The sequence below is a fragment of the Microcaecilia unicolor genome, chromosome 13 (assembly GCF_901765095.1).
Source record: "Microcaecilia unicolor chromosome 13, aMicUni1.1, whole genome shotgun sequence".
NCBI lineage: Eukaryota > Metazoa > Chordata > Amphibia > Gymnophiona > Siphonopidae > Microcaecilia > Microcaecilia unicolor.
In genome coordinates this window covers 19,017,386-19,041,361 of record NC_044043.1, presented here as the reverse complement: position 1 = coordinate 19,041,361, position 23,976 = coordinate 19,017,386, and the positions used below count along the sequence as shown (strand labels likewise).

At 47.0% G+C, this 23,976-nt stretch overlaps 1 protein-coding gene across 1 annotated transcript in view; it reads left to right on the top strand.

Annotated features, from left to right (window-relative positions):
* The window catches only part of POM121 (POM121 transmembrane nucleoporin), a 303,987-nt gene that overhangs the window by 162,069 nt on the left and 117,942 nt on the right, over window positions 1–23,976 (top strand). Inside the window, 1 exon segment of the mRNA XM_030186032.1 lies at window positions 14,287–14,360. Coding sequence (XP_030041892.1) covers window positions 14,287–14,360 — 74 coding nt within the window.

Sequence of the window (23,976 nt, the reverse complement as noted above, 5' to 3'; positions counted from 1 at the left end):
TGGGGGAAGGAGGACTGTTCCCTACTCTTCTGGTAAGCGTAGGTACAATCCTTCCTCTCGCCAGCCTGCGGCCTAGGCTAAGCCCCAGCGCGCTCGCTCTCGTCAGCAGCGTGCGCCTCAGCAAGGCCCCACAGCTCCCCAGCAAAAGCAGGGGACGAGCTTTTGACTTGCTCCGGCAGAGCATAGCTGACATCGTGTCCCTGCCGGGCGATCTGCCGGTCGGGGGGAGGTTGAAAGTTTTTCACCAAAGGTGGCCTCTTATAACCTCCGACCGTTGGGTTCTTCAAATAGTCTGGCAAGGGTACGCCCTCAATTTGGCCTCGAAGCCTCCAAATTGCCCACCGGGAGCTCAGTCCTACAGCTTCCAGCACAAGCAGGTACTTGCAGAGGAACTCTCCGCCCTTCTCAGCGCCAATGCAGTCGAGCCCGTGCCAACCGGGCAAGAAGGGCTGGGATTCTGTTCCAGGTACTTCCTTGTGGAAAAGAAAACAGGGGGGATGCGTCCCATCCTAGACCTAAGGGCCCTGAACAAATATCTGGTCAAGGAAAAGTTCAGGATGCTTTCCCTGGGCACCTTTCTTCCCATGATTCAGGAAAACGACTGGCTATGCTCTCTGGACTTGAAGGACGCCTACATGCACATCCCGATATTGCCAGCTCACAGGCAGTATCTGCGATTTCGTCTGGGCACACGTCACTTCCAGTACTGTGTGCTACCCTTTGGGCTCACCTCTGCGCCCAGGGTGTTTACGAAGTGCCTGGCTGTAGTATTAGCAGCGCTTCGCAGGCTGGGAGTGCACGTGTTCCCTTATCTCGACGATTGGCTGGTGAAGAACAATTCCGAGGCAGGAGCTCTACAGTCCATGCAGATGACTGTTCGACTCCTGGAGCTACTGGGGTTTGTGATAAATTATCCAAAGTCCCATCTTCTCCCAGTACAGAGACTCGAATTCATAGGAGCTCTGCTGGATTCTCGGACGGCTCGTGCCTATCTTCCGGAGACAAGGGCCAACAATCTGCTGTCCCTCGTCTCCCGGGTACGAGCGTCCCAGCAGATCACAGCTCGGCAGATATTGAGATTGCTTGGCCACATGGCCTCCACAGTTCATGTGACTCCCATGGCTCGTCTTCACATGTGATCTGCTCAATGGACCCTAGCTTCCCAGTGGTTTCAAGCTGCTGGGGATCCACCTGTCCACGAGTTTTCTCAAATCCCTGTATTGGTGGACGATTTGGTCCAATTTGACTCTGGGACGCCCTTTCCAAATTCCTCAGCCACAAAAAGTGCTGACTACGGATGCGTCTCTCCTGGGGTGGGGAGCTCATGTCGATGGGCTTTACACCCAGGGAAGCTGGTCCCTCCAGGAATGCGATCTGCAGATCAATCTCCTGGAGTTACGAGCGGTGTGGAACGCTCTGAAGGCTTTCAGAGATCGGCTGTCCCACCAAATTATCTAAATTCAAACAGACAACCAGGTTGCCATGTATTACATCAACAAGCAGGGGGGCACTGGATCTCACCCCCTGTGTCAGGAAGCCGTCAGCATGTGGCTGTGGGCTCGCCGTTATGGCATGTTGCTCCAAGCCACATATCTGGCAGGCGTAAACAACAGTCTGGCCAACAGGTTGAGCAGTATTATGCAACCTCACAAGTGGTCACTCAACTCCAGAGTAGTGCGCCGGATCTTCCAGGTGTGGGGCACCCCCTTGGTAGATCTCTTTGCATCTCGAGCCAACCACAAGGTCCCTCAGTTCTGTTCCGGACTTCAGGCTCACGGCCGACTGGCATCGGATGCCTTCCTCCTGGATTGGGGGGAAGGCCTGCTGTATGCTTATCCTCCCATACCTCTGGTGGGGAAGACTTTGTTGAAACTCAAGCAAGACCGAGGCACCATGATTCTGATTGCTCCTTTTTGGCCACGTCAGATCTGGTTCCCTCTCCTTCTGGAGTTGTCCTCCGAAGAACCGTGGAGATTGGAGTGTTTTCCGACCCTCATCACACAGGACGAAGGGGCGCTTCTGCATCCCAACCTCCAGTCTCTGGCTCTCACGGCCTGGATGTTGAGAGCGTAGACGTTGCCTCTTTGGGTCTGTCGGAGGGTGTCTCACGTGTCTTGCTTGCTTTCAGAAAAGACTCCACTAAGAGGAGTTACTTCTTTTTATGGAGGAGGTTTGCCGTCTGATGTGACAGCAAGGCGTTAGATCCTCGCTCCTGTCCTACACAGACCCTGCTTGAATACCTTCTGCACTTGTCTGAGTCTGGTCTCAAGACCAACTCTGTAAGGGTTCACCTTAGCGCAATCAGTGCATACCATTACCGTGTAGAAGGTAAGCCGATCTCAGGACAGCCTTTAGTTGTTCGCTTCATGAGAGGTTTTCTTTTGTCAAAGCCCCCCGTCAAACCTCCTACAGTGTCATGGGATCTCAATGTCGTTCTCACCCAGCTGATGAAACCTCCTTTTGAGTCACTGAACTCCTGCCATCTGAAGTACTTGACCTGGAAGGTCATTTTCTTTGTGGCAGTTACTTCAGCTCGTAGAGTCAGTGAGCTTCAGGCCCTGGTAGCCCAGGCCCCTTACACCAAATTTCATCATAACAGAGTAGTCCTCTGCACTCACCCTAAGTTCTTGCCAAAGGTAGTGTCGGAGTTCCGTCTGAACCAGTCAGTTGTCTTGCCAACATTCTTTCCCCGTCCGCATTACTGCCCTGCTGAACGTCAGCTGCACATATTGGACTGCAAAAGAGCATTGGCTTTCTATCTGGAGCGGACACAGCCCAACAGACAGTCCGCCCAATTGTTTCTTTTGATCCCAACAGGAGGGGAGTGGCTGTGGGGAAACGCACCATTTCCAATTGGCTAGCAGATTGCATTGCCTTCACTTACGCCCAGGCTGGGCTGGCTCTTGAGGGTCATGTCACGGCTCATAATGTTAGAGCCATGGCAGCGTCTGTGGCCCACTTGAAGTCAGCCACTATTGAAGAGATTTGCAAGGCTGCGACGTGGTCATCTGTCCACACATTCACATCTTATTACTGCCTGCAGCAGGATACCCGACGCGACAGTCGGTTCGGGCAGTCAGTGCTTCAGAATCTGTTCGGGGTTTAGAATCCAACTCCACCCCCCTAGGCCCATGTTTATTCTGTTCCAGGCTACACTCTCAGTTAGTTGGATAAGTTGTTAGGTCAATCTCAGTTATGTCCTCGCCGTTGCGAGGCCCAATTGACCATGTTTGTTGTTTTGAGTGAGCCTGGGGGCTAGGGATACCCCATCAGTGAGAACAAGCAGCCTGCTTGTCCTCGGAGAAAGCGAATGCTACATACCTGTAGAAGGTATTCTCCGAGGACAGCAGGCTGATTGTTCTCACATACCCGCCCGCCTCCCCTTTGGAGTTGTGTCTTCCTTTGTCTTTGTCTTGCTATATACAGGTCTGACGAACACAAGCCGGTTCGGGCGGGAAGACGGTCGCGCATGCGCGGTGCGCATGGGCACGCGAGGGCTAGCAAAGGCCTTTGCTAGTGAAGATTCCGATTGGAGGGGCTGCCGTGGACGTCACCCATCAGTGAGAACAATCAGCCTGCTGTCCTCGGAGAATACCTTCTACAGGTATGTAGCATTCACTTTAGCCACTGCTGGAAACAGGATACTGGGCTTGATGGACCTTCGGTCTGTCCCAGTATGGCAACGCTTATGTTCTTTATGTTCTCCAGTAACCTGTTCCTGGCCAGATCAAAGGGCCTTTACTCAATTCTCATCCTCCTTGACCTGCGAGATCACCACCTACTCCTTGATACGCTGTCTTCGCTTGGATTTCAGGGCTCTGTTCTGTCTTTTCTCCTCTCCAATTACACTTTTAATGTATGCTCGGGATTCTCCTGCACTGCTATTCCACTACGATTTGTTGTACCTCAGTACATCTTAGGACCTCCCCCCCCCCGCATTCTTATTCTCTTGCTGTTCTGATCTCCCATGTCTTTCAGTATCATCTTTATGCTGATGACTCCCAGATCTACCTTTCCAAGTCTCAGCCTGTTTATCTGCAAATAGGTGGGAAAATGTGGGATACAAATATAACAAATGTAAATGAAATTGCTGCCTTTGTCTACCTCCATCTGAAATTGAACATAGCTAAGACCAAACTTTATTATCTTTCTCCCTAAGCCTACCTCTCCTCTTCTTGTGTCCTCTGTTTCCATGTCTCATCAGTTTGTAAACTTAGGGTCATCGTTGACTCCTCTCTTTATCTGCACTTATCCAACAGACTGCTAAAATCTGTTTTTTCTCTATAACATCACCAAAATTAGTCTCTTCTTTCTGAGCACACTGCCCAAACCCTTACTCACACTCTCCTTAATTAGATTAATGTAAGTTGCTTCTCACAGGTTTCCTACCAAACCATCTCTCTCCCCTTCAGTCTGTTTAAAATTCTGCTGCACGACTTCCACCAGTGTTGCTGCTCTCGTAACCCATCTATTGGCTCCCTATCTGTTTCCATATACAGGTTAAACTCCTCTTGCAGACTTAAAAGTGCATTCATTGTGTAGCTCCTCAGTATCTCTTCTTATCTCTCCCTACACCCTTCCTTGGGAACTCGGTTGATAAGTCTCTTATCTGTACCCTTCTCTATTGCGAACTTAAGACTCCGTTCCTTTTATCTTGTTGGCACTGTATACCTGGAACACACTACCTGAGTCAGTGCATTAAGCACTTGAATTATGATCCCTCTAGGGACAGTGAAAGTACCTGCATATAATGTGTACAGCGCTGTATACATCTAGTAGCACTATAGAAATGATTAGTAGTAGTAGTCTGTTTCTGTATTCAAAAGTAGGTTGGAAGCCCACCTTTTTAAGGTTGCTTTTAACTCTTAACCCCCTGTTCATTACCTGTATATGTTTTAATCATTCCCACGGTAAATAACGCCCTAATTCCTTATTTGTCCTGTTTGTCTTGAATAGGTAGCCCCTGCTAAACAGAGCTTAGTCTCATACCTTTTTTTTGTGTGTGTAAACAGAGCTGTGTACATAGACTAGCTCTATAGAAATGATTACTAGTAGTAATTGGAATGGATTTGGGCTTGCTGGACCAGGGCACATTTCACCACCGTGGAAAGCACATTGCGGAGTACCTCAAGGATCCCCATTATCACCAACACTCTTCAATATAATGTCCCCTCTGGCCAAATTCTTATTCATTCAAAGACTTCACCCCTTCATTTATGCTGACGATGTCACCATTTACATCCCTTTCAGACATGACCTTTCTGAAATGATATCATGCGCAGTCTGAACATCATAGACTCATGGGCAAACTCATTTCAACTGAAACTAAACACCAAAAAAACACATTGTCTTATCCTCTCTTCCCCACATAATAATTATAAACCCACCACCCTAAACACTGCTGATCATTCTGTTCCTATTTCTGGTGGCCTCAAAATTTTAGGTGTTACAATTGATCGCCATCTTGCACTTGAGAGCCAAGTTAACTCCTTTATAAAGAAGATGTTTCATTCTATGTGGAAACTTAAACATCGAAGACCTTACTTCCTGAGGGAAACATTTCGTAACTTGACACAATCAATGGTTCTGAGCAATGCAGATTACTGCAGTGGAATATATGTGGGATGTAAAGAACAGCTCATGAAGAAACTCCAGACAGCCCAAAACACAGCTGCCAGGCTGATATTCGGCAAAACACGATTCGATAATACCAAACCTCTCAGAGTAAAACTGCATTGGCTCCCAATCAAGGAACGCATTACCTTCAAAATTTGCTCTTTGGTCCACAAGATTATCTACGGTGAAACTCCAGGATACATGGTTGACTTGATAGATCTTCCGACCAGAAATAGAACTAGTACATCACGTACCTATTTGAACCTCCACTATTCAAGCTGCATAGGACTCAAATATAAATCAACCTATGCATCCAATTTCTCCTATTTAGGTACACACCTGTGGAATGTACTACCAAAGACCGTGAAAACGATTTACAACCATCTTAACTTCAGGAGATCATTAAAGACTTACCTGTTTTGCAAGGCCTATCCCATTGACCCTACTTAAATGCTTCAACTCTGCAACACAACATAACCTTAGATCGTATTGGACATTATATATTCCTTATTATCGTTGACCCTTATTTTACATTATACCCTAATCTTACCTGACCCCTATTTCAATCTATATTTGTTTACCCCTACCAGATTTGGCGTACGCCTTTACGGTATTTTGTAAACCACATTGAGCCTGATAATGGGTGGGAAAATGTGGGATACAAATGTTATAAATAAATAATTTGGGCAGAGTATAACCTGATATCTCTGGATACGACCAGCAGGATAGCTGTAAGGTTTTCCCGACACTCCATTACTAAGTGTTATAACTACATAAGTATTGCCATACTGGGACAGACCGAAGGTCCATCAAGCCCAGCATCCTGTTTCTAACAGTGGCCAATCCAGGTCACAAGTACCTGGCAAGATCCCAAAAAAGTACAATACATTTTATGCTGCTTATCCTAGAAATAAGAAGTGGATTTTCCCCAAGTCCATTTTAATAATGGTCTATGGAAATTTCCTTGAAGCCATCCAAACTTTTTTTTTTTTTTTTTTTTTTTTAAACCCAGCTGAGCTAGCCACCTTTACCACATTCTCTGGCAACGAATTCTAGAGTTTAATTACATGTGTCACTGGTAGAATGTGCAAGCTAGAAGCAGTGAGGATTTGGGGATCTCTTCTCCAGGTGGGTTTGACTTCCACTAGAGTTAGGAGAGATTAGATATGTCCTAATTTGTTTGAACTGGTCTGGCAAGATGTGAAGGAAAGTGAAATTTTGTGTTTACCATTAATTTCCTTTCCTTGAATCAGTCTAGAACCTCACGGCTGTGCCTAGGGTCTCTGGTGCCCCCCCCCCCCCCCCCCCCCCCCGTGTGGCATCTCCTTCCTCTGTTCTCCCTCTTCTCTCCTTCCGGAAACAGGAAATGAGGGCGGGACCAGAGGCAAAGCTGAGACACATGCAAATTGCGAAGGCAGTCTGAAGCGCCGGACCCCAAGTCCATCGGCCCCAGCTTGTTCCAGTCTGCCTGATCCAGCTTCTCTCTGCCTGATATAGTCCATCTGCTCCAGCTTGTTCCAGTCTGCTGATCCAGCTTCTCCCTGCTTGTTCCAGTCCTTCTGCTCCAGCTTGTTCTAGTCCGCCTAATACAGCTTGTTCCAGTCCACCTGATCCAGCTTGCTCCAATCCTGCTGCTCTGCTCTCTTCTGCTCCATTTTATTCTAGCTTGCTCCAGTCCCGCTGCTGTGCTCTCCACCGCACTCACCTGGTCCTGCCTGCCTGCGAGCCAATCAACCAACTTGCCTGCTTGTCTGCCCATCAACAACCTGCCTGCCTCCTAGCCAGCACAACTACATACCTGCCTCCTTGCCAGCCCATCACTCTCCTGACTGCTCACCCTTCATCCTACCTGCCTCCCAGCCCATCTACCTGCCTGCTTGCCCCACATCAACCTACCTACCCACCTGCCAGCCCCTCTACCTACCTTCCCACCTGCCAATCTGCCTGTCAAACTACCATCACTACATATGCACCCGTAAACACCTCAGTCACTACTTATGGCCCCCTTACACATTCTCTTCATTGCCCTGTCCCTTCCTAATCTATTCCCCCTCCCACCACTGCTGTATACCGCACGAACTCACTGCCCATCCATGTCCTCACTACTGTAATACCCTACCCACCCCCATCCCCCACCACCACACCATCTCTACTGTCCTCCTCCTCCCAGCTATGAACCCTTCCCCATTCCTCCTAAGCGCATCCCATCTTCGTCGCTTTCGTCGCCCTACCTCCCCCACCCTCCTCCGCACTCTCTTGCTCCTTCTCCTGCTATCCGCGAGAGACATCAATCCCAACCCAGGTCCCCCACACCTGTCCTCGTCTCATCCATGCAAACGTTTCCGCGATGTCTCCAATCTAATCTCTATTCCCCTCCTCCCCCCCTCCCCTTCTCGTGTGCCCTGTGGAATGCCCGCTCGGTCTGCAACAAACTTTCCTTCACCCATGATCTCTTCATCTCCCGTTCCCTTCAACTGCTCGCCCTAACTGAAACCTGGCTCACCCCCGACGACTCTGCCTCAGTCGTGGCCCTATGCCATTCTCCCCGCCCAGTTGGCCGCGGTGGCGGAGTCTGATTACTACTTTCGCCCTCCTGCAGTTTTCAACCTCTCCTCCTACCGCAGTCTCACTGCTTCTCATCCTTTGAAGTTCACGCCATCCATCTATTCTACCTGCTGCCACTCAGCGTTGCAGTCAGTACCGCCCCCCCCTGATAAGTCCCTCTCTTCCTTCCTTACTGACTTTGATGCCTGGCTCTCCATTTTTCTTGAGCCCTCATCCCCATCCCTCATCCCCATCCCTCACTTTAACATACACACTGATGACCCATCCGACTCTTATGCTTCTCAGTTCCTCACTCTAACATCCTCCTTCAACCTCCAACTGAGCTCCACCACCCCTTCTCACCAATCTGGCCACTGTCTTGACCTTGTCCTCTCCTCTACCTGCTCACCCTCTCATTTCTGCACCTCAGTTCTTCCTCTCTCTGACCATCACCTGATCACCTTCACACTTCATCACCCTCCCCCTCAGTCCCGCCCAACACTAACCACTACTTCCAGGAATCTCCAGGCTGTCGACCCTCCCATCTTTATCCTCTAGTATCTCTAATCTCCTCCCTTCCATTATGTCCTCCGAGTCTGTCGACAAGGCTGTCTCCACTTACAATGCCACTCTCTCCTCTGCACTGGACACCCTTGCACCATCCATCTCCCGTCCCACAAGGCGTACTAATCCCCAGCCTTGGCTGACCTCTTGCACCTGATACCTTCGCTCCTCGCCCAATTGGCTGAACGCCTCTGGAGGAAATCTTGCACCCATACTGGTTGTCATTCATTACAAATTCATGCTATCCTCCTTCCAGTCCTCGCCAAACAGGACTATTACACCCAGTTGACTAATTCCCTCATCTCTAACCCTCATCGTCTCTTCGCCACCCTTAACTTCCTCCTCAAAGTGCCCTCCGCTCCCACCCCCTCCCCTCTCTCCTCAATCACTGGCTGATTACTTCCGTGACAAGGTGCAGAAGATCAACCTCGAATTCACCACCAAACCAATCTCCTCTTCTTCACCCTTTAACCCACTCCCTCAACCAACCATCCCAGGCCTCCTCCTCCTCCTTTCCTGATATCACCGAAGAGGAAACCGCCCATCTTCTCTCCTCTGACCCCATCCCCACCAACTTACTCAACACCATCTCTCCTACTGTCACCCCCATCTGTCATATCCTCAACCTCTCTCTCTCTCTCCACTGCAACTGTCCCTGACACCTTCAAGCATGCTGTAGTCACACCACTCCTCAAAAAACCATCAGTTGACCCTACCTGTCCCTCCAACTACCGCCCAATTTCCCTCCTACCCTTCCTCTCCAAGATATTTGAACGTGCCGTTTATAGCCGTTGCCATGATTTTCTCTCCTCTCATGCCACCCTCGATCCGCTTCAATCCAGCTTTCGCCCCCTACACTCAACAGAAACGGCACTATCTAAAGTCTGCAGTGACCTGTTCCTTGCCAAATCCAAAGGCCACTACTCCATCCTCATCCTCCTCGACCTATCCGCCGCTTTTGACACGTCAAACACAATTTACTTCTTGCCACACTGTCCTCATTTGGGTTCCAGGGCTCTGTCCTCTCCTGGTTCTCCTCTTATCTCTCCCACCGTACCTTCACAGTACATTCTCATGGTTCTTCCTCCACCCCCATCCCGCTCTCTGTTGGAGTTCCTCAGGGATCTGGCCTTGGTCCCCTTCTTTTTTTCAATCTACACCTCTTCCCTGGGCTCCCTGATCTCATCTCATGGTTTCCAATATCATCTTTATGCCAACAACACCCAGCTTTATCTCTCTACACCAGACATCAGTGCGGAAACCCAGGCCAAGGTATCGGCCTGCTTATCCAACATTGCTGCCTGGATGTCCAACCGCCACCTGAAACTGAACATGGCCAAGACCGAGCTTATTGTCTTCCCACCCAAACCCACTTCTCCTCTCCCTCCACTCTCTATCTGTTGATAACACCCTCATCCTCCCCGTCTCATCTGCCCGCAACCTTGGAGTCATCTTCGACTCCTCCCTCTCCTCCGCGCATATCCAGCAGATAGCCAAGACCTGTCGCTTCTTCCTCTACAACATTAGCAAAATTTGCCCTTTCCTCTCTGAGCACACCACCCGAACTCTCATCCACTCTCTCACCTCTCGCCTTGACTACTGCAACCTACTCCTCTGGCCTCCCACTTAGCTATCTGTCCCCACTTCAGTCCGTTCAGAACTTGCTGCACGTCTTATCTTCCGCCTTGACCGATATACTTATATCACCCCTCTCCTCAAGTCACTGCACTGTCTTCCGATTAGGTACCGCATACAGTTCAAGCTTCTCCTACTAACCTACAAATGCACGCGATCTGCAGCCCCTCCCTACCTCTCTACCCTCATCTCCCCCTACGTTCCTACCCGTAACCTCCGCTCTCAAGACAAATCCCTCCTTTCAGTACCCTTCTCCACCACCGCCAACTCCAGGCTCCGCCCTTTCTGCCTCGCCTCACCCCATACTTGGAATAAACTCCCTGAGCCCATTCGCCAGGCCCCCTCCCTGCCCATCTTCAAATCCTTGCTCAAAGTCCACCTCTTCAATGTCGCCTTCAACACCTAATCACCATACAATACCATATTCAGGAAATCTAGACTGCCCCAACTTGACATTTCGTCCTTTAGATTGTAAGCTCCTTTGAGCAGGGACTGTCCTTCTTTGTTAAACTGTACAGCGCTGCGTAACCCTAGTAGCGCTCTAGAAATGTTTAGTAGTAGTAGTTCTCCCATTAATAAAAATGTGACATGAAAAGCAAGTAAACATTTATCAAAAACATACATTTTCAATACTTCGAGGTTTTTGCCAATTGTGGATTTGATTTGAGATAGTAAAGATGTTAACTATTTTTTGAAGTTAAAAATGTAATAATAATTAATGAAACAAAAAGAAAATGCTAAACTTTGTCCTGAATGAAGAAACATAAGCACATGTCAGTCCCTCACATGAAAAAACCAATGGACTGCATTAGGGGCTTATAGCCCATTTAGTTATGTTTAAACAAAAAAGATCTGTATGAAACAAATTATTTATTTTTATTTTGACTTATAAACCACTTGCCCCCGAAACACGTACAAAACAGAATAATCCATTTGTGTATCTAAAAGGTAAACTAGTACAAAACAAATGAAGATATGATTCCATGTGCCCCAATGAAAGGAGAGTTTAATTTTACTTTCAATATATTTAATTTTAATATATTTCCATCTTTATAACACCAGGCTTCCCAACAACAGTAAAGATGAACCCATCAGGAAATAGGATATCCTCACTGAAACTGCAATCTGTATTGTATAGAGAACAGTGTATAAAAATGAGCACACAATACAGAGTTTATAACTACTTCTGCTACCGGCTACAATAATTTTTTAAGCGGTTTTAGAGAGATTAAATTTTTATTTAATGATATTTATATCTAGATAAGGGAAACTTTCAAATAAATAAAAAAGTTGTCCAATAAGTTTTTTTTAAAAAAATCCACCTTTTAAGACACTGCTTTAGACTTGTTACAGATGGATCACGTATAGGCAGTCCCTTCTTTTTAATGACCTTTTGCTGCTGTTTTGGGTGTACTACACAACCGCGGCAAACTCCGCCTTCTGGCTTCAGCTCTTCCAGTGGACTAGATAGGCTCACTTCGTCTTCTCCAGTTTTATCCAACCACCTGGTCTCAATCTGATCTAACCTCCTCCTTGGGCCCGCTCACCTCTGACGCAGCTTCCTGTTTCCGGCAAGGCGGGATGTCTCAGACTGAGAGGGAGGACAGACCTTGCAGAGGGAGAGGAGGCGACTCGCAATGTGCTCCACATCTGTGAGCGAGGCAGCAGCGCATGCGGTAGGGTTTATTATTTTTTTTATTTTTAAATACAACTGGACGGTGGCGCCCTTGAAGGCAGGCACTCCCCTGCGGTGCTTACCCCACTTACTGGGTTGGCACGGCCCTGTAGAACCTACACTAGAAGCCAAGACAGGTTGGAAATATAATTCAGAAAATGTATTCTCTGGCTATCCCAGGGGTGTTGTGGGCCTGGGGTGGGGGGGTGTCAATGTGAAGGTTATGGATACTGGAAATCTGAGGTCCAGTCTACACTAGGATCCTTGGATCTGGAGGACACAGAGAAGATCCACTCAAACACGCAAAAAAAAAACCCTGTCTATTTTTAATTGTTTTGGCTAGATGGTTTATTGTGAACTTAAGCTTTTTCAGTATATTACTGTCTGGTCAGCCCTGTTGTATCTCTGGTTATACTAGAAGCTCAGGCTAGTTAGCAATTTTTCTCTGCCTCCACCTGCTGGGGGCAGATGGAGGCGGGCACAACCTGACTATCTGGACTGGTTTGGCAGGATTCAAGGAAAGGGAATCGATAGGTTAAGGTGAAAAAGGTAGCATTTGTACTTAACCATTTTAAAAAAAATGAACTAAATTTAAATCGTTTCAAGTTTTGGAGTGCTGTAGAGCACTATGTAAGCGGTTTACAATTATAAAAATAGAAAATTATCCATGGTGACGCCCCAGCCTACATGTCAGACCTAATAGAATTACCACCCAGAAACGCGAAAATATCCTCTCGCACATTCCTCAATCTTCATCCTCCCATGTGTAAAGGCTTGAAATACAAATTAATGCATGCATCAACCTTCTCCTATACAAGCACACAGTTCTGGAACGTGCTGCCATGCAACCTGAAAACGGTCTATGAAATGACCAACTTCCGCAAACTGCTGAAAACTTATCTCTTCGACAGAATATATACCACAAAGATCAACACATGTAACTGTTCATTCTTTAAGATATCCAGAAATGTTCTTTATGCTCTTTAATGTCTTTGCTCTAACACTATCATGTATTTTACCATCATGTACCCAAAGCTTTCTGTAAAACCAAATGTATATTCTTCTATTTCCAGTATCCACGATGAATTGTAAGCTACATTGAGCCTGCAAAGAGGTGGGATAATGTGGGATACAAATTTAATAAATAAACTACAAATAATAGGCAAGGGGAGAAAAGTAATATATATTACACTAAACTAGATCACTGGTGGTTGGTGCCATGGATTCCAGGGCCGGGGGGAAGCCAAAACAGCTGTTGCTCTACTTGGGTAGGAAAAACATCACAGAATAAAGATGTGTTTTAAGTCTGTTTTGAATGTAGTGTGAAAGAGCTCTGATCTTAATGATGGAGAGAATTCCACAGAGTGGGGGCCATCATTCTGTAAATTTGATCACAGATAGTGTCCGGTCGGATATGGTGGAAGGCATGGACTATTAAGCAGTGTTGTGATGATTAAAGGAATCGTACAGGAGTGTAAAGGGTCAGATATGAGAGAGATATTCTGGTTGTTCTGACTGATGGACTTTATGAGCAGGGACTAAGATCTTGTATGTAATTCGGTGTTCAATCTGCAACCAGTATTCTGGTGCAGTAGAGGAGTAACATGATCATATTTGTGGGAATTGGTAATGATCTTAATTGCCATGTTCTGTACAACTTGCATTCGTCAATCTGAGAAAGTCAGTTGCAGTAGACCTTAAGTTATTGATGGACTGGGTCAATGTAACATCCCCGATCCCTGAAGAGGAATGTGGACATTCAAGGGGGGGGGGGGGGGGATTGAGGGGAGGGGGGGTCTATTGCTTCTGACACATGACAGCTTTTATAACATTAATTCAGTGGTATTTTAAGAGAACTTGGCATTGGTTATGTATTTCTGTATAATTCTGAATTTACACATTTTTTTCTTGTATATTTTATCCCATCCCCTGTGGTACTTGCTTTCTATGTTGGGTTAACCTGCAAGTATTTGATTACTTTATTACCAGTGAGTATGAAGGCTAAAGACCTTAAGGTATAAGGAGACAGGAATGTGTGTCAACCTTGAAATAAAAATGTTGTAGATGTGAGCAGAAGTCCCACAGTCCTAAGACTTTTCTGTTTCAACTCATATTTCCATACAATTTCTACTCATCATATTGTGGGCACTATGCTAGATGTAGTGGTCTGTGAGGTTACTGAACACAGAGCTGCACTAAATGCAGCTTATAGTAATAGTAATGACTCTTCCTGTTACTCCTTTTTCCTTCAGAGAAGATGAACTTCAGCAAAGCTGTACATCTCCTCCTGTGAATGCAACTGTAACAGAATCTCCTCCAGGAAAGGGTAAGTGCTAGAAAAATTGGTATACAGTTTGTGGGTTAGGCATGTGAAAGCAGTTTTCCTGTCAAAGTGTTGCTTGCTGATCGGTTGGCTGTTTCTTTGTTCTCTCTGTGGATTAACTTGTTTTTATAACCACGTGTATACATAAAGGATTTATTCAAGCCAATCAGCTTATTCTCAGAGAAGTTGTTTGTGACCCCTGAGGCAGGCGCTTTGGCGCCGAAAAACGGACTGTGTCATGTCCTTGATATGAATACTCTGAATAAACTGCTTCTTGATATTATCTCCCTATTGGTTTGCACATTTGTCATTCTCTACTTTTGCTGTTTTGCTTGGGCATGTGAATGCCATGTCCATATGGCAGTTGAGGACAAGCAAGACATCAAATACTCACAGATGGGTGACTTCATCCAATGGAGCCCAGCATGGAAACCTCACAGCAGCTTTCCAGAAGTCTTTTAGAAGACTACACCCCATGCATATACATGCTTCTTCCTGCCCACTGCCATCACTGTACAGAACCAGTCAGTCTTCTCTTTTCTGCAGAATAGTGTCGACATCATCTTTTTTTTCACATCTGAGTCCTTGTTTTGTAGCCTATTTCTTAAGTGCTCCATGGGACCAACTTGATGACCCTTTTAGCTCCTTTAGTGTGTCTTTGGCATTTTTAAATTCTTTTCCACATCTCATCAGCCCTCTTGGGCCTCAGCACTCTGCTTGGCCAAACTCAAATTTTCACTTTCCTTTTTTTTTTTCATCATTGAGCTGTTTGATTTTGCGTTGGCCATCTTCCCCGACACGTCCCAGAAAATTCCCATCGGTTTCAAGTACTCCCAGTGTGGCAGGACCACGTCACTAACTAACGCTCATAATTGTGCCTGTCATCATGTCTGGGGCCTGACTATATTGTTTCTGTCTGATATTCAAGAGAGCCATTAAGAGTTGTGAACAGCACAGAAGTATTTTTTCAAACTGGTCCATTGACACTAGCATTGTACCCGGCATTGGCATCACTGGTGCCCAATAAATTCCTGTGCCGTGAGGGTGGCTCTCCCTCCAAGGATTCAGCACCGATGCATCAGCTTCCATCAAGCCGGGACCAGTCTTCTGTTCGGCCTGAGTGTCCACCTTTACCAATGCCTGCCTCCAAGGAGTGGTTCTGGGCCTTGCTCCAATACATTCCTCTGTGGAGCAAAGTACCAAAGTACAATTTGTTTAATATATCAATTATATATATTTTTGATTTACCCTCTGGTGTCCCTTCTCTCCCCCCCCCCCCCCCCCCCTTTATTGTGGGAGTACAGTTGGTCCACGTCTACTTTGGTTTGGTGACTGTATATATGTAGAGGTTTGTCCTCCATATATATTTTTTTTTCTCTTTTGGATCATTCCAAGAGACTGTAGCCACAATAAAAGTATCTATTCCAGACTTTCTACCATTAAGAGAGGTTGAAATTTTTTCCAGGGAAGGTAACTCCTTATGACCAGTGGGTTCTCAAAATTAGTCTGGATAGGTTACATTGTTCATTGGCAAATGCCCTTCAAATTGCCCCCTGAGTGTTATGAGCTCTCTGCACCTGGAATTACTTCTGAAGGATCTCTTCCTTCTTGCAGACCAACATTGTCTAATCTATTTCACCAGGGAAAAAATGCAGAGATATTGTACTTCAAGTAGACTTAAGGGCCCTGAGCCAATATTTGGCAAAAGAAACGTTCAGTATGGTTTCCCTAAGTACCTTGCTCCCTATTTTTCAGGAACATGATTTGCTAAGCTCTCAGGACTTAAAGGATGCTTATAACCCACATTCAGATACATCCAGGCCACAGGAAGTATCTGCAGTTTTAAGTAAGAAAACACACTTCCAGAACATTGTTCTGCCTTTTGGCCTTGCATAGGCTCCAAGGGTGTTTATGAAGTGTCTGGTAGTAGTCACAGCATCACTATGCAGACTGGGGGAGTGGACATTTTTTTGTAGATGATTGGCTAATAAAGAGCATATCAAAGGAGCTCAGGAATCCATTTACAGAACTATTTGAGTGCTGAAGCTACTATGGTTCATTATCAACTAGCCAAAGCCCCATTTCCTTCCTGTCCAAAGACTTGGAGTTCTTTGGAGCCCTGCTAGACACAATTCAGGCTCACACCTTTCTCCCAGACCAGCAGGCAGATGCTCTGGTCTGCATTGCACTTCAGGTCTGCCAGAGCTACCAGGTCACAGCTCAGCAGATGTTGAGCTTGCTAGTCCACATGGCCTCGACTGTCCATGTGATGCCCATGGTGTGACTCCATTTGAGACTGGTCCAGTGGACTCTAGCTTCCCAGTGGTTACAGGCCAAGGGGAACCTAGTAGATGCAGTCTCGCGTCTACACTACAGTACTCTCTGGTGGACAATTCAAACTAATCTGACAAGGGGGACTTCATTCCAAACTTTACCTCCATGCAAGACATTGACAACAGATGCATCCAACCTGGAGTGGTAGGCCATATGGAATGCTTTAAAGGCTTTCAGAGATTAGATGGTGCACCAGAGTGTTCCCATTAAAACAGACAACCAGGTTGTAATATACTTCATCAACCAGCAGGGAGGCACGGCTTTGTACCTCCTGTGTCAAGAAGCTGTCATGCTGTGGCTTCCAAATACAACCTGTGCTCAGAGCCACTTACCTGGTGAGGAACAAAGTCTAGTGGACAGACTGAGCAGGGTAATGTAAATGCATGAGTGGTCACTCAGCATTCATGTAGCCTCTGAGTGATCACTCATGCAGCATTACCTTGCTCAGCCTGTCTGCTAGACCATTTCTTTCCTACTAGGTAAGTGGCTGTGAGGACCAGGATGTTTTTGGAAGCCAAAGTACACAGCATGACAGTTTTCCTGACACAGGAGTGGGGCACCCCCTTGGTGGATGTCTTTGCAACTCATTTGAGCAAAGTCCCTCAGTACTGCTCCAGACTGAGATCACATGGCAGGCTCTCCTGGAATCCTTTTCTTTCTTCGATTAGGGGAAAGGTATGCCTTCGTAACCAAACGTCTCGTAGTGAAGACTTTGCCGAAATTCAGGCAGGACAAGGGAACAATCCTTAGTGACCCCCTTATTAGCCAAAGCAGATGTGGTTCCTTCTGGAACTAACCTCTGAGGAATAGTGGAGAATGGCGCGGTTTCCGACCTTCAACACACAGAACAAAGGATCACTCTTGCATCCCAGTCTCCAAGCCCTAGCTCTCATGGCTTGGAGAGAATTCACTATAAAGCTCTGATTCCAGCTGCATGGTCTCCCATGTCCTGCTTGCTTCCAGGAAATATTCCACTAAGAGGTCATAACTGATTTTTTTAATGCATTTTATTATTTTCAGATATGTATGATGGTTTATATATGTTTATATTTTAGACACCTGATGCAGGCTTAGTGGTTGAAACGTGGCCCGTGTCGAGTCTTGGATGTTGTCTTGAGGCTTGGATATTGACAATAAAGGTCCAGTGTGTGGTTTTAGTCACATTCACTGTGTTGCTGACTTTGGGCCCTACATCCTTTTTTCCTTATCCTACACAAACTACTTGAATGCCTTCAACACTTACCAGAGTCTGGTTTAAAAAAAACTTGGTAAAGGTTCACCTTGGTGCAATTGGCACACACCATCAATATGTAGAGAGGGTAGGCTCATGTCAGTTTATGAAAGTTATGCTTTTAGTCAAGCCCACGGTCAAACCTTTCACAGTATCATGGGATCTCATTGTCGTCATCACTCAACTGCTGAAAACTCCAAGCCGCTTGATACCTGCTCCCTGAAAACTTTGATATGAAAGTTGTTCTTGGTGGTGGTCACTTTAGCCACAGGATCAGTGAGCTCTAGTATCCGATTCACATTAAACTAGATTTCATCACAACAGAGTAATTCTTTGCACACATCCTAAGTTCCTTCTTAAGGTCGTATTGAAACTTTTCCAACTTTATTGGTCAATTCTACGAATATTCTTCCCAAAACCCCATGCCCAACCCAAAGAATGCACTGCACACCTTGGCTTGCAAGAGAGCCTTGACCACCTATTTGGAGCGGACAAAAGCCCATCGATGGTCCACCCAGCTTTTTTGTTTCTTTTGACCCTAACAGGATGTGGATAGCCATTGGTAAAACAGCACAGAGAGGGTCCAAAGTACAGAACAAAGTCCAAGAAACAAAAATAAGCACCAAGAGCCTTCAAAATCAGGACGCAGTTCCTTTAATTGTTAAACTCAAATCAGTCTTCCATTGATGACCCGATACAGGTGCACAGCGCCTGCATCAGGGGTCATGTGTTCTAATGTGGAATAGATTCTGTGTGCAGCAGCAAATCTTCCTCCCATGCACTTTGAGGTAATCGCTCAGTGCATTAGAAACAGACTCTAGCCATGTTTTCCACAGACCCAGGGATGCCCACAGGGGTGGGTGGGGGGGGCACTACAGTGAGATAGAAACCTTTTCATAGCAGTTGCATTCTCTTTGTTCATGGTCAGCCTCTATGAGAGCTGCAGATGTTAATCAGGTCTATTAGAGCAGCATGCAGGTCCCTGGAGTAGTGTAGTCATCGGCCATCGATAAACACACGCTGTCCAGTTGGCTAGCAGACTGCGTCTACCTCGTTTATGCTTAGACTGGCTGGGCTGTCTAGAGCAGCGGGTTCTCAAATCCAGTCCTCGAGGTCCACAACCCAACCTGTTTTTTAGGATTACCATTTTCCATTGCTTGCAAATAGATTTCATAAATATTCATTGTGGAAATTCTGAAAACCAGGTTGGGTTGTTGACCTAGGACTGGACTTGAGGTCATATCACTGCTCGTGTCAGCCATGGCTGCTTCAGTAACTCACTTGAGGTCAGCCTGCATACAGAAGATTTGCAAAAATGTGACATGGTCTTCAGTCCACACATTTATATTTCATTGCTCTTTAGAGCGAGATTCCCGACACAACAGTTGTTTTGATCCTTTGGAGTCTAGAATCCAACTTCACCCTCCCTAGGCCTGTTTTGTTTTCTGTTCCAGAAGAAAGGCCTAAACCTGTTTCAGGCTTTGTTAAACGTTTTTTTACTTGGTCAGGGATTCCCATCTGTGAGTATGATGTCCTGCTCATCCTCTGAGAAAGTGAAGTTACCTGTAGCAGGTGTTCTGAGGACAGCAGGACAGATTGTCACAACCCACCCACTAGGAGTTGTATTCAATTATTAGCTATCTAATAGTTTTCCTGTTCCCGTGGCGGCAGCTGGTAGGAAGGTGCACTCGTGATGTGGTCTTCTAAAGGCTTCTGGAAAGTTACTGCAGAGTTTCTGCTCTGGGCTCTGTCAAATGATGGCACCCATCTGTGAGAATGTGTCTTGCTGTCCTCGGAGAACACCTGCTTCAGGTGAGTAACTTTTCATAACATTCCAAATTAACACAAATTATTAAATAATTTAAGCCTCTCTGCTCCTTCTCTTAACCACGCTAGTGACTTTCAGTGCAGTGCTTGAGGCACACCCAGCTAGTTGGGTTTCAGAATATCCACAATGAATAAGCATAAGATACATTTGCATACAAAGGAGATGAGTTGCATACAAATCTGTCTCATGTATATTGATTGTGGCTGGCTGACTTTGCCTTGAGGGCTGGGCTGTTGCTGTACTGTGCTAACATCTCTAGCATTTGTCCATTTTTTTTTAACCACTAATAGATGTGCCCCCACAATCCTGACCATTGATTCTGCATAACACTTCACTTGCTTACGTACTAAAGCACAAAAACTTCTGAGATCAGAGAATTAGCTGGGCCTGGTGCAAAACTGGCAGCCAGCAGCATTATTAAATAATGTAGTTAATTCATGTACCCATTTTAAGTATATGCATCTCAAAAAAATATTTGTCTTTAAATTTTTGTAAAGTAATCCTTTTGTAGCATGTAAGGCGACCAGGTTAGACTCTCTTTCACACCCCCATCCCTGCTAACCTAACTTAAAAGATAGAAGTCTGGCTTTCAGATCCTGAGTGCCCTCCACTATAGTCACCATCTAACACTGCATGTCGGTAGCAGTGAGGTTGGATTTAGGGCCTGAGGTTACCAAATTCCTCAGTAGGGGTGTCCAGCTTTAGTCCTTGAGGGCCTCAAATGGTTCAGGATTTCAGGATATCCCTAACTAATATGTATATGTATGAGACATTTGCGTGCATACTTTTTAGATTTGTATACAGTATAAGTAGTTTCTCCGAGGATAAGCAGGCTCCATATTCTTACGTGTGGGTCGTCGTCCGTGACAGCCCAGGAGACCAGAACTATTCTTTAGAAAAAACTGGAAGTTTGTAGAGTGCTCGCATGCGCGGACCCGAGCGCACCGCGCATTCGCGAGCCACTTCCCGCCCGCGAAATGAGCGTGACTGAACTAGTTTCTTTTTTTCTGCGATTGAGGAGAGTTGTTTTTTCGGACTGCTCTCCTTCGTTTTCGCTCAGGAGACCGTGATTTTTTTGCGTTTTACGCGCCCCTTTCTTCTTTTTCTTTTTTCTTCTCCTTCAAAATAAAAAAAAAAAAAGTTATGTTTTAGTTTTCTGCCCGGTTGGAAGTTTCCTTTCTTTTTCCGTTGCGGCCGCCTCAGACCGCTCGGTCGCGTTTTTCCCTTATTTTCCTGTGCCTTTTCCTTTGGCACAATCGAGCCGTTTAATTTCGCGGACGCTATTTTTCCGTCCATGACATCGAGGACTCCCAGCGGCTTCAAGCGCTGTACTCGCTGCAACCGGACCATCTCGAGTACCGACCCCCACGCGTGGTGCCTTCAGTGTCTTGGGCCCGATCATCTTCCGGCTGCTTGTAAGCTGTGCAAGTTGATGAAAAAGAGGACCCAGGTAGCTCGAGAGGCTCAGCTTGAATGGTTTTTCCCAGATCAGTCCAGTCCTTCGACGTCGGCATCGACATCGGTACCGAGGTCGGCGGCGTCAACGTCAAGGGAAGCAGCACCGAGAGTCCAGGTAATGGCTGCCGAAAGACCACTTCAAGCAGGGAGCAGCGAGGCATTGAGCGGGTCTCCACCTGTCTCGAGGCCTACTGCTATGCAGGCCCCCCGGGACCGACCTTCGTCGGACCCGGCCCTGAGGAGGCGTGAGGATTCCATGTCCTCATTGGTACCGAGGAGTGTCGATGACGGGCGTCGGGCGAAGGCTACGAAGCATCGCCATCGATCTCCTTCCAGACACGGTACCAAGAGCTCCGGGAAGCCGAGGGAGTCAGCACCCGAGAATCGTCGGCGCCGGGAGGACCACTCACCCTCCATTCAGGAGGTGCTGATGCGTCGGTTGTCCGGCAGTCTGGTACCGGCTCTCTACTCCCTTCAGATTCTGGCACCGACTCCTGTACCGGCCCCACAGCCTTTTTCGATGGCAGGTCTCGATGAGCGTCTCCGGGGCATTCTTCTAGAAATTCTGGAAGGGCTGCTCCATCCATCTGCTTCGGTACCGGGGGTGCTTGCGCCTCCCGTACCTACTGCTGAGACGGCGTCTGGCCCATCTCCTGTGAGGAGGTCCCCGCCCTCGGTACCGGAGCCGGTTACCACTTGGGTTGACTCCCCTTCGACGTCGGTGGAGGAAGCTTCGCCGGAGTCCAGGCAGGGGTCGACTTCTCGACATCCCCCATGAGGACGTCTATCCTCAAAGTCGAGACAGGCTCGGTTTCGGGCTGCTCTGAGAGAGCTTCTGTCCGATACCGAAGAGGAGCACTCATGGGGAGCTTCCAGCTCACAGACAGTACCTTCGTTTTCGTCTGGGAACTCAGCATTTTCAGTACTGCGTGCTGCCCTTTGGTCTAGCATCTGCGCCCAGGGTCTTTACATACAAAGTGCTTGACAGTTGTCGCAGCATTGCTAAGCAGACTGGGAGTGCATGTGTTTCCTTATCTCGACGATTGGCTGGTAAAGAACACCATAGAGGCAGGAGTTCTACGATCCATGCAGATGACTATTCAACTGCTCGAACTGCTGGGGTTTTTAATAAATTATCCCAAGTCCCACCTAGTTCCAGTACAGAAATTGGAATTCATAAGAGCTCTGTTGAACACACGGACGTCTCAAGTTTTTCTCCCCCAGGCAAGGGCGGACAATCTTCTGGCCTTAGTGTCCTCGGCTCGAAAGTCTCAACAGATCACAGCTCGGCAAATGTTGAGACTTCTCGGCCACATGGCCTCCACAGTTCATGTGACTCCCATGGCACGCCTACATATGAGATCAGCTCAATGGACCCTAGCTTCCCAGTGGTGCCAGGCCGCAGGGGGTCTAGAGGATGTAATCCAACTGTCCACCGAGTTTTGCAGATCCCTTCAGTGGTGGACCATTCGATCCAATCTGACCTTGGGACGTCCATTCCAAATTCCTGAGCCACAAAAAGTGCTGATGATTGATGCATCCTTCCTGGGGTGGGGTGCTCATGTAGATGGGCTTCACACTCAAGGAGCTTGGAAGAGGTCTTCAGATCAATCTACTGGAATTGTGAGCGATCTGGAACGCTCTAAAGGCTTTCAGAGACCGGCTGTCCAATCAAATTATCCTAATTCAGACAGACAATCAGGTTGCAATGTATTACACCGGATCTTGCCGTCTGTGTCAGGAAGCCGTTAGGGTGTGGCTTTGGGCGCACCAGCACGGCATGCTTCTGCAAGCCGCATATCTGGCAGGCGTAAACAACAGTCTGGCCGACAAGTTGAGCAGAATAATGCAACCTCACGAGTGGTCGCTGAACATGGACGTTGTCCGCAAGATCTTCTGAGCGTGGGACACCCCCTCGGTGGATCTTTTTGCCACTCAGTCCAATCACAAGGTGCCTCAATTCTGTTCCAGGCTTCAGACCCATGACAGACTAGCATCAGCTACCTTTCTTCTACATTGGGTGACAGGCCTTCTGTATGCGTATCCTCCCATACCTTTAGTAGGGAAGACTTTGCTGAAACTCAGGCAAGACTGCGGAACCATGATTCTGATAGCACCTTTCTGGCCCCGTCAGATATGGTTTCGTCGTCTTCTGGACGTCCTCCGAAGAACCGTGGAGATTGGAGTGTTTTTTCCGAACCTCATCACCCAGAATGAGGGGTCGCTTCTACATCCCAACCTCCACTCTGTCTCTCACGGCCTGGATGTTGAGAACCTAGAAGTTGCCTCTTTAGGCCTTTCAGAGGGTGTCTCCTGAGTCTTGCTTCCAGGAAAGATTCCACAAAAAGGAGTTATTCTTTTAAATGAAAGAGGTTTGCCGTCTGGTGTGACAGCAAGGCCCTAGATCCTTTTTCTTGTCCTACACGGACCCTGCTTGAATACCTTCTACACTTATCAGAGTCTGGCCTTAAGACTAACTGAGTAAGGGTTCATCTTAGTGCAATCAGTGCTTACCATCAACGTGTAGAAGGTCAGCCTATGTCTGGACAGCCTTTAGTTCGCTTCATGAGAGGTTTGCTTTTGTCAAAGCTCCCTGTCAAACCTCCACCAGTGTCATGGAATCTCAACGTTGTTCTCACCCAGCTGATGAAACCTCCTTTTGAGCCACTGAATTCCTGCCATCTGAAGTACTTGACCTGGAAGGTCATTTTCTTGGTGGCTGTTACTTCAGCTCGTAGAGTCAGTGAGCTTCAAACTCTGGTAGTTCA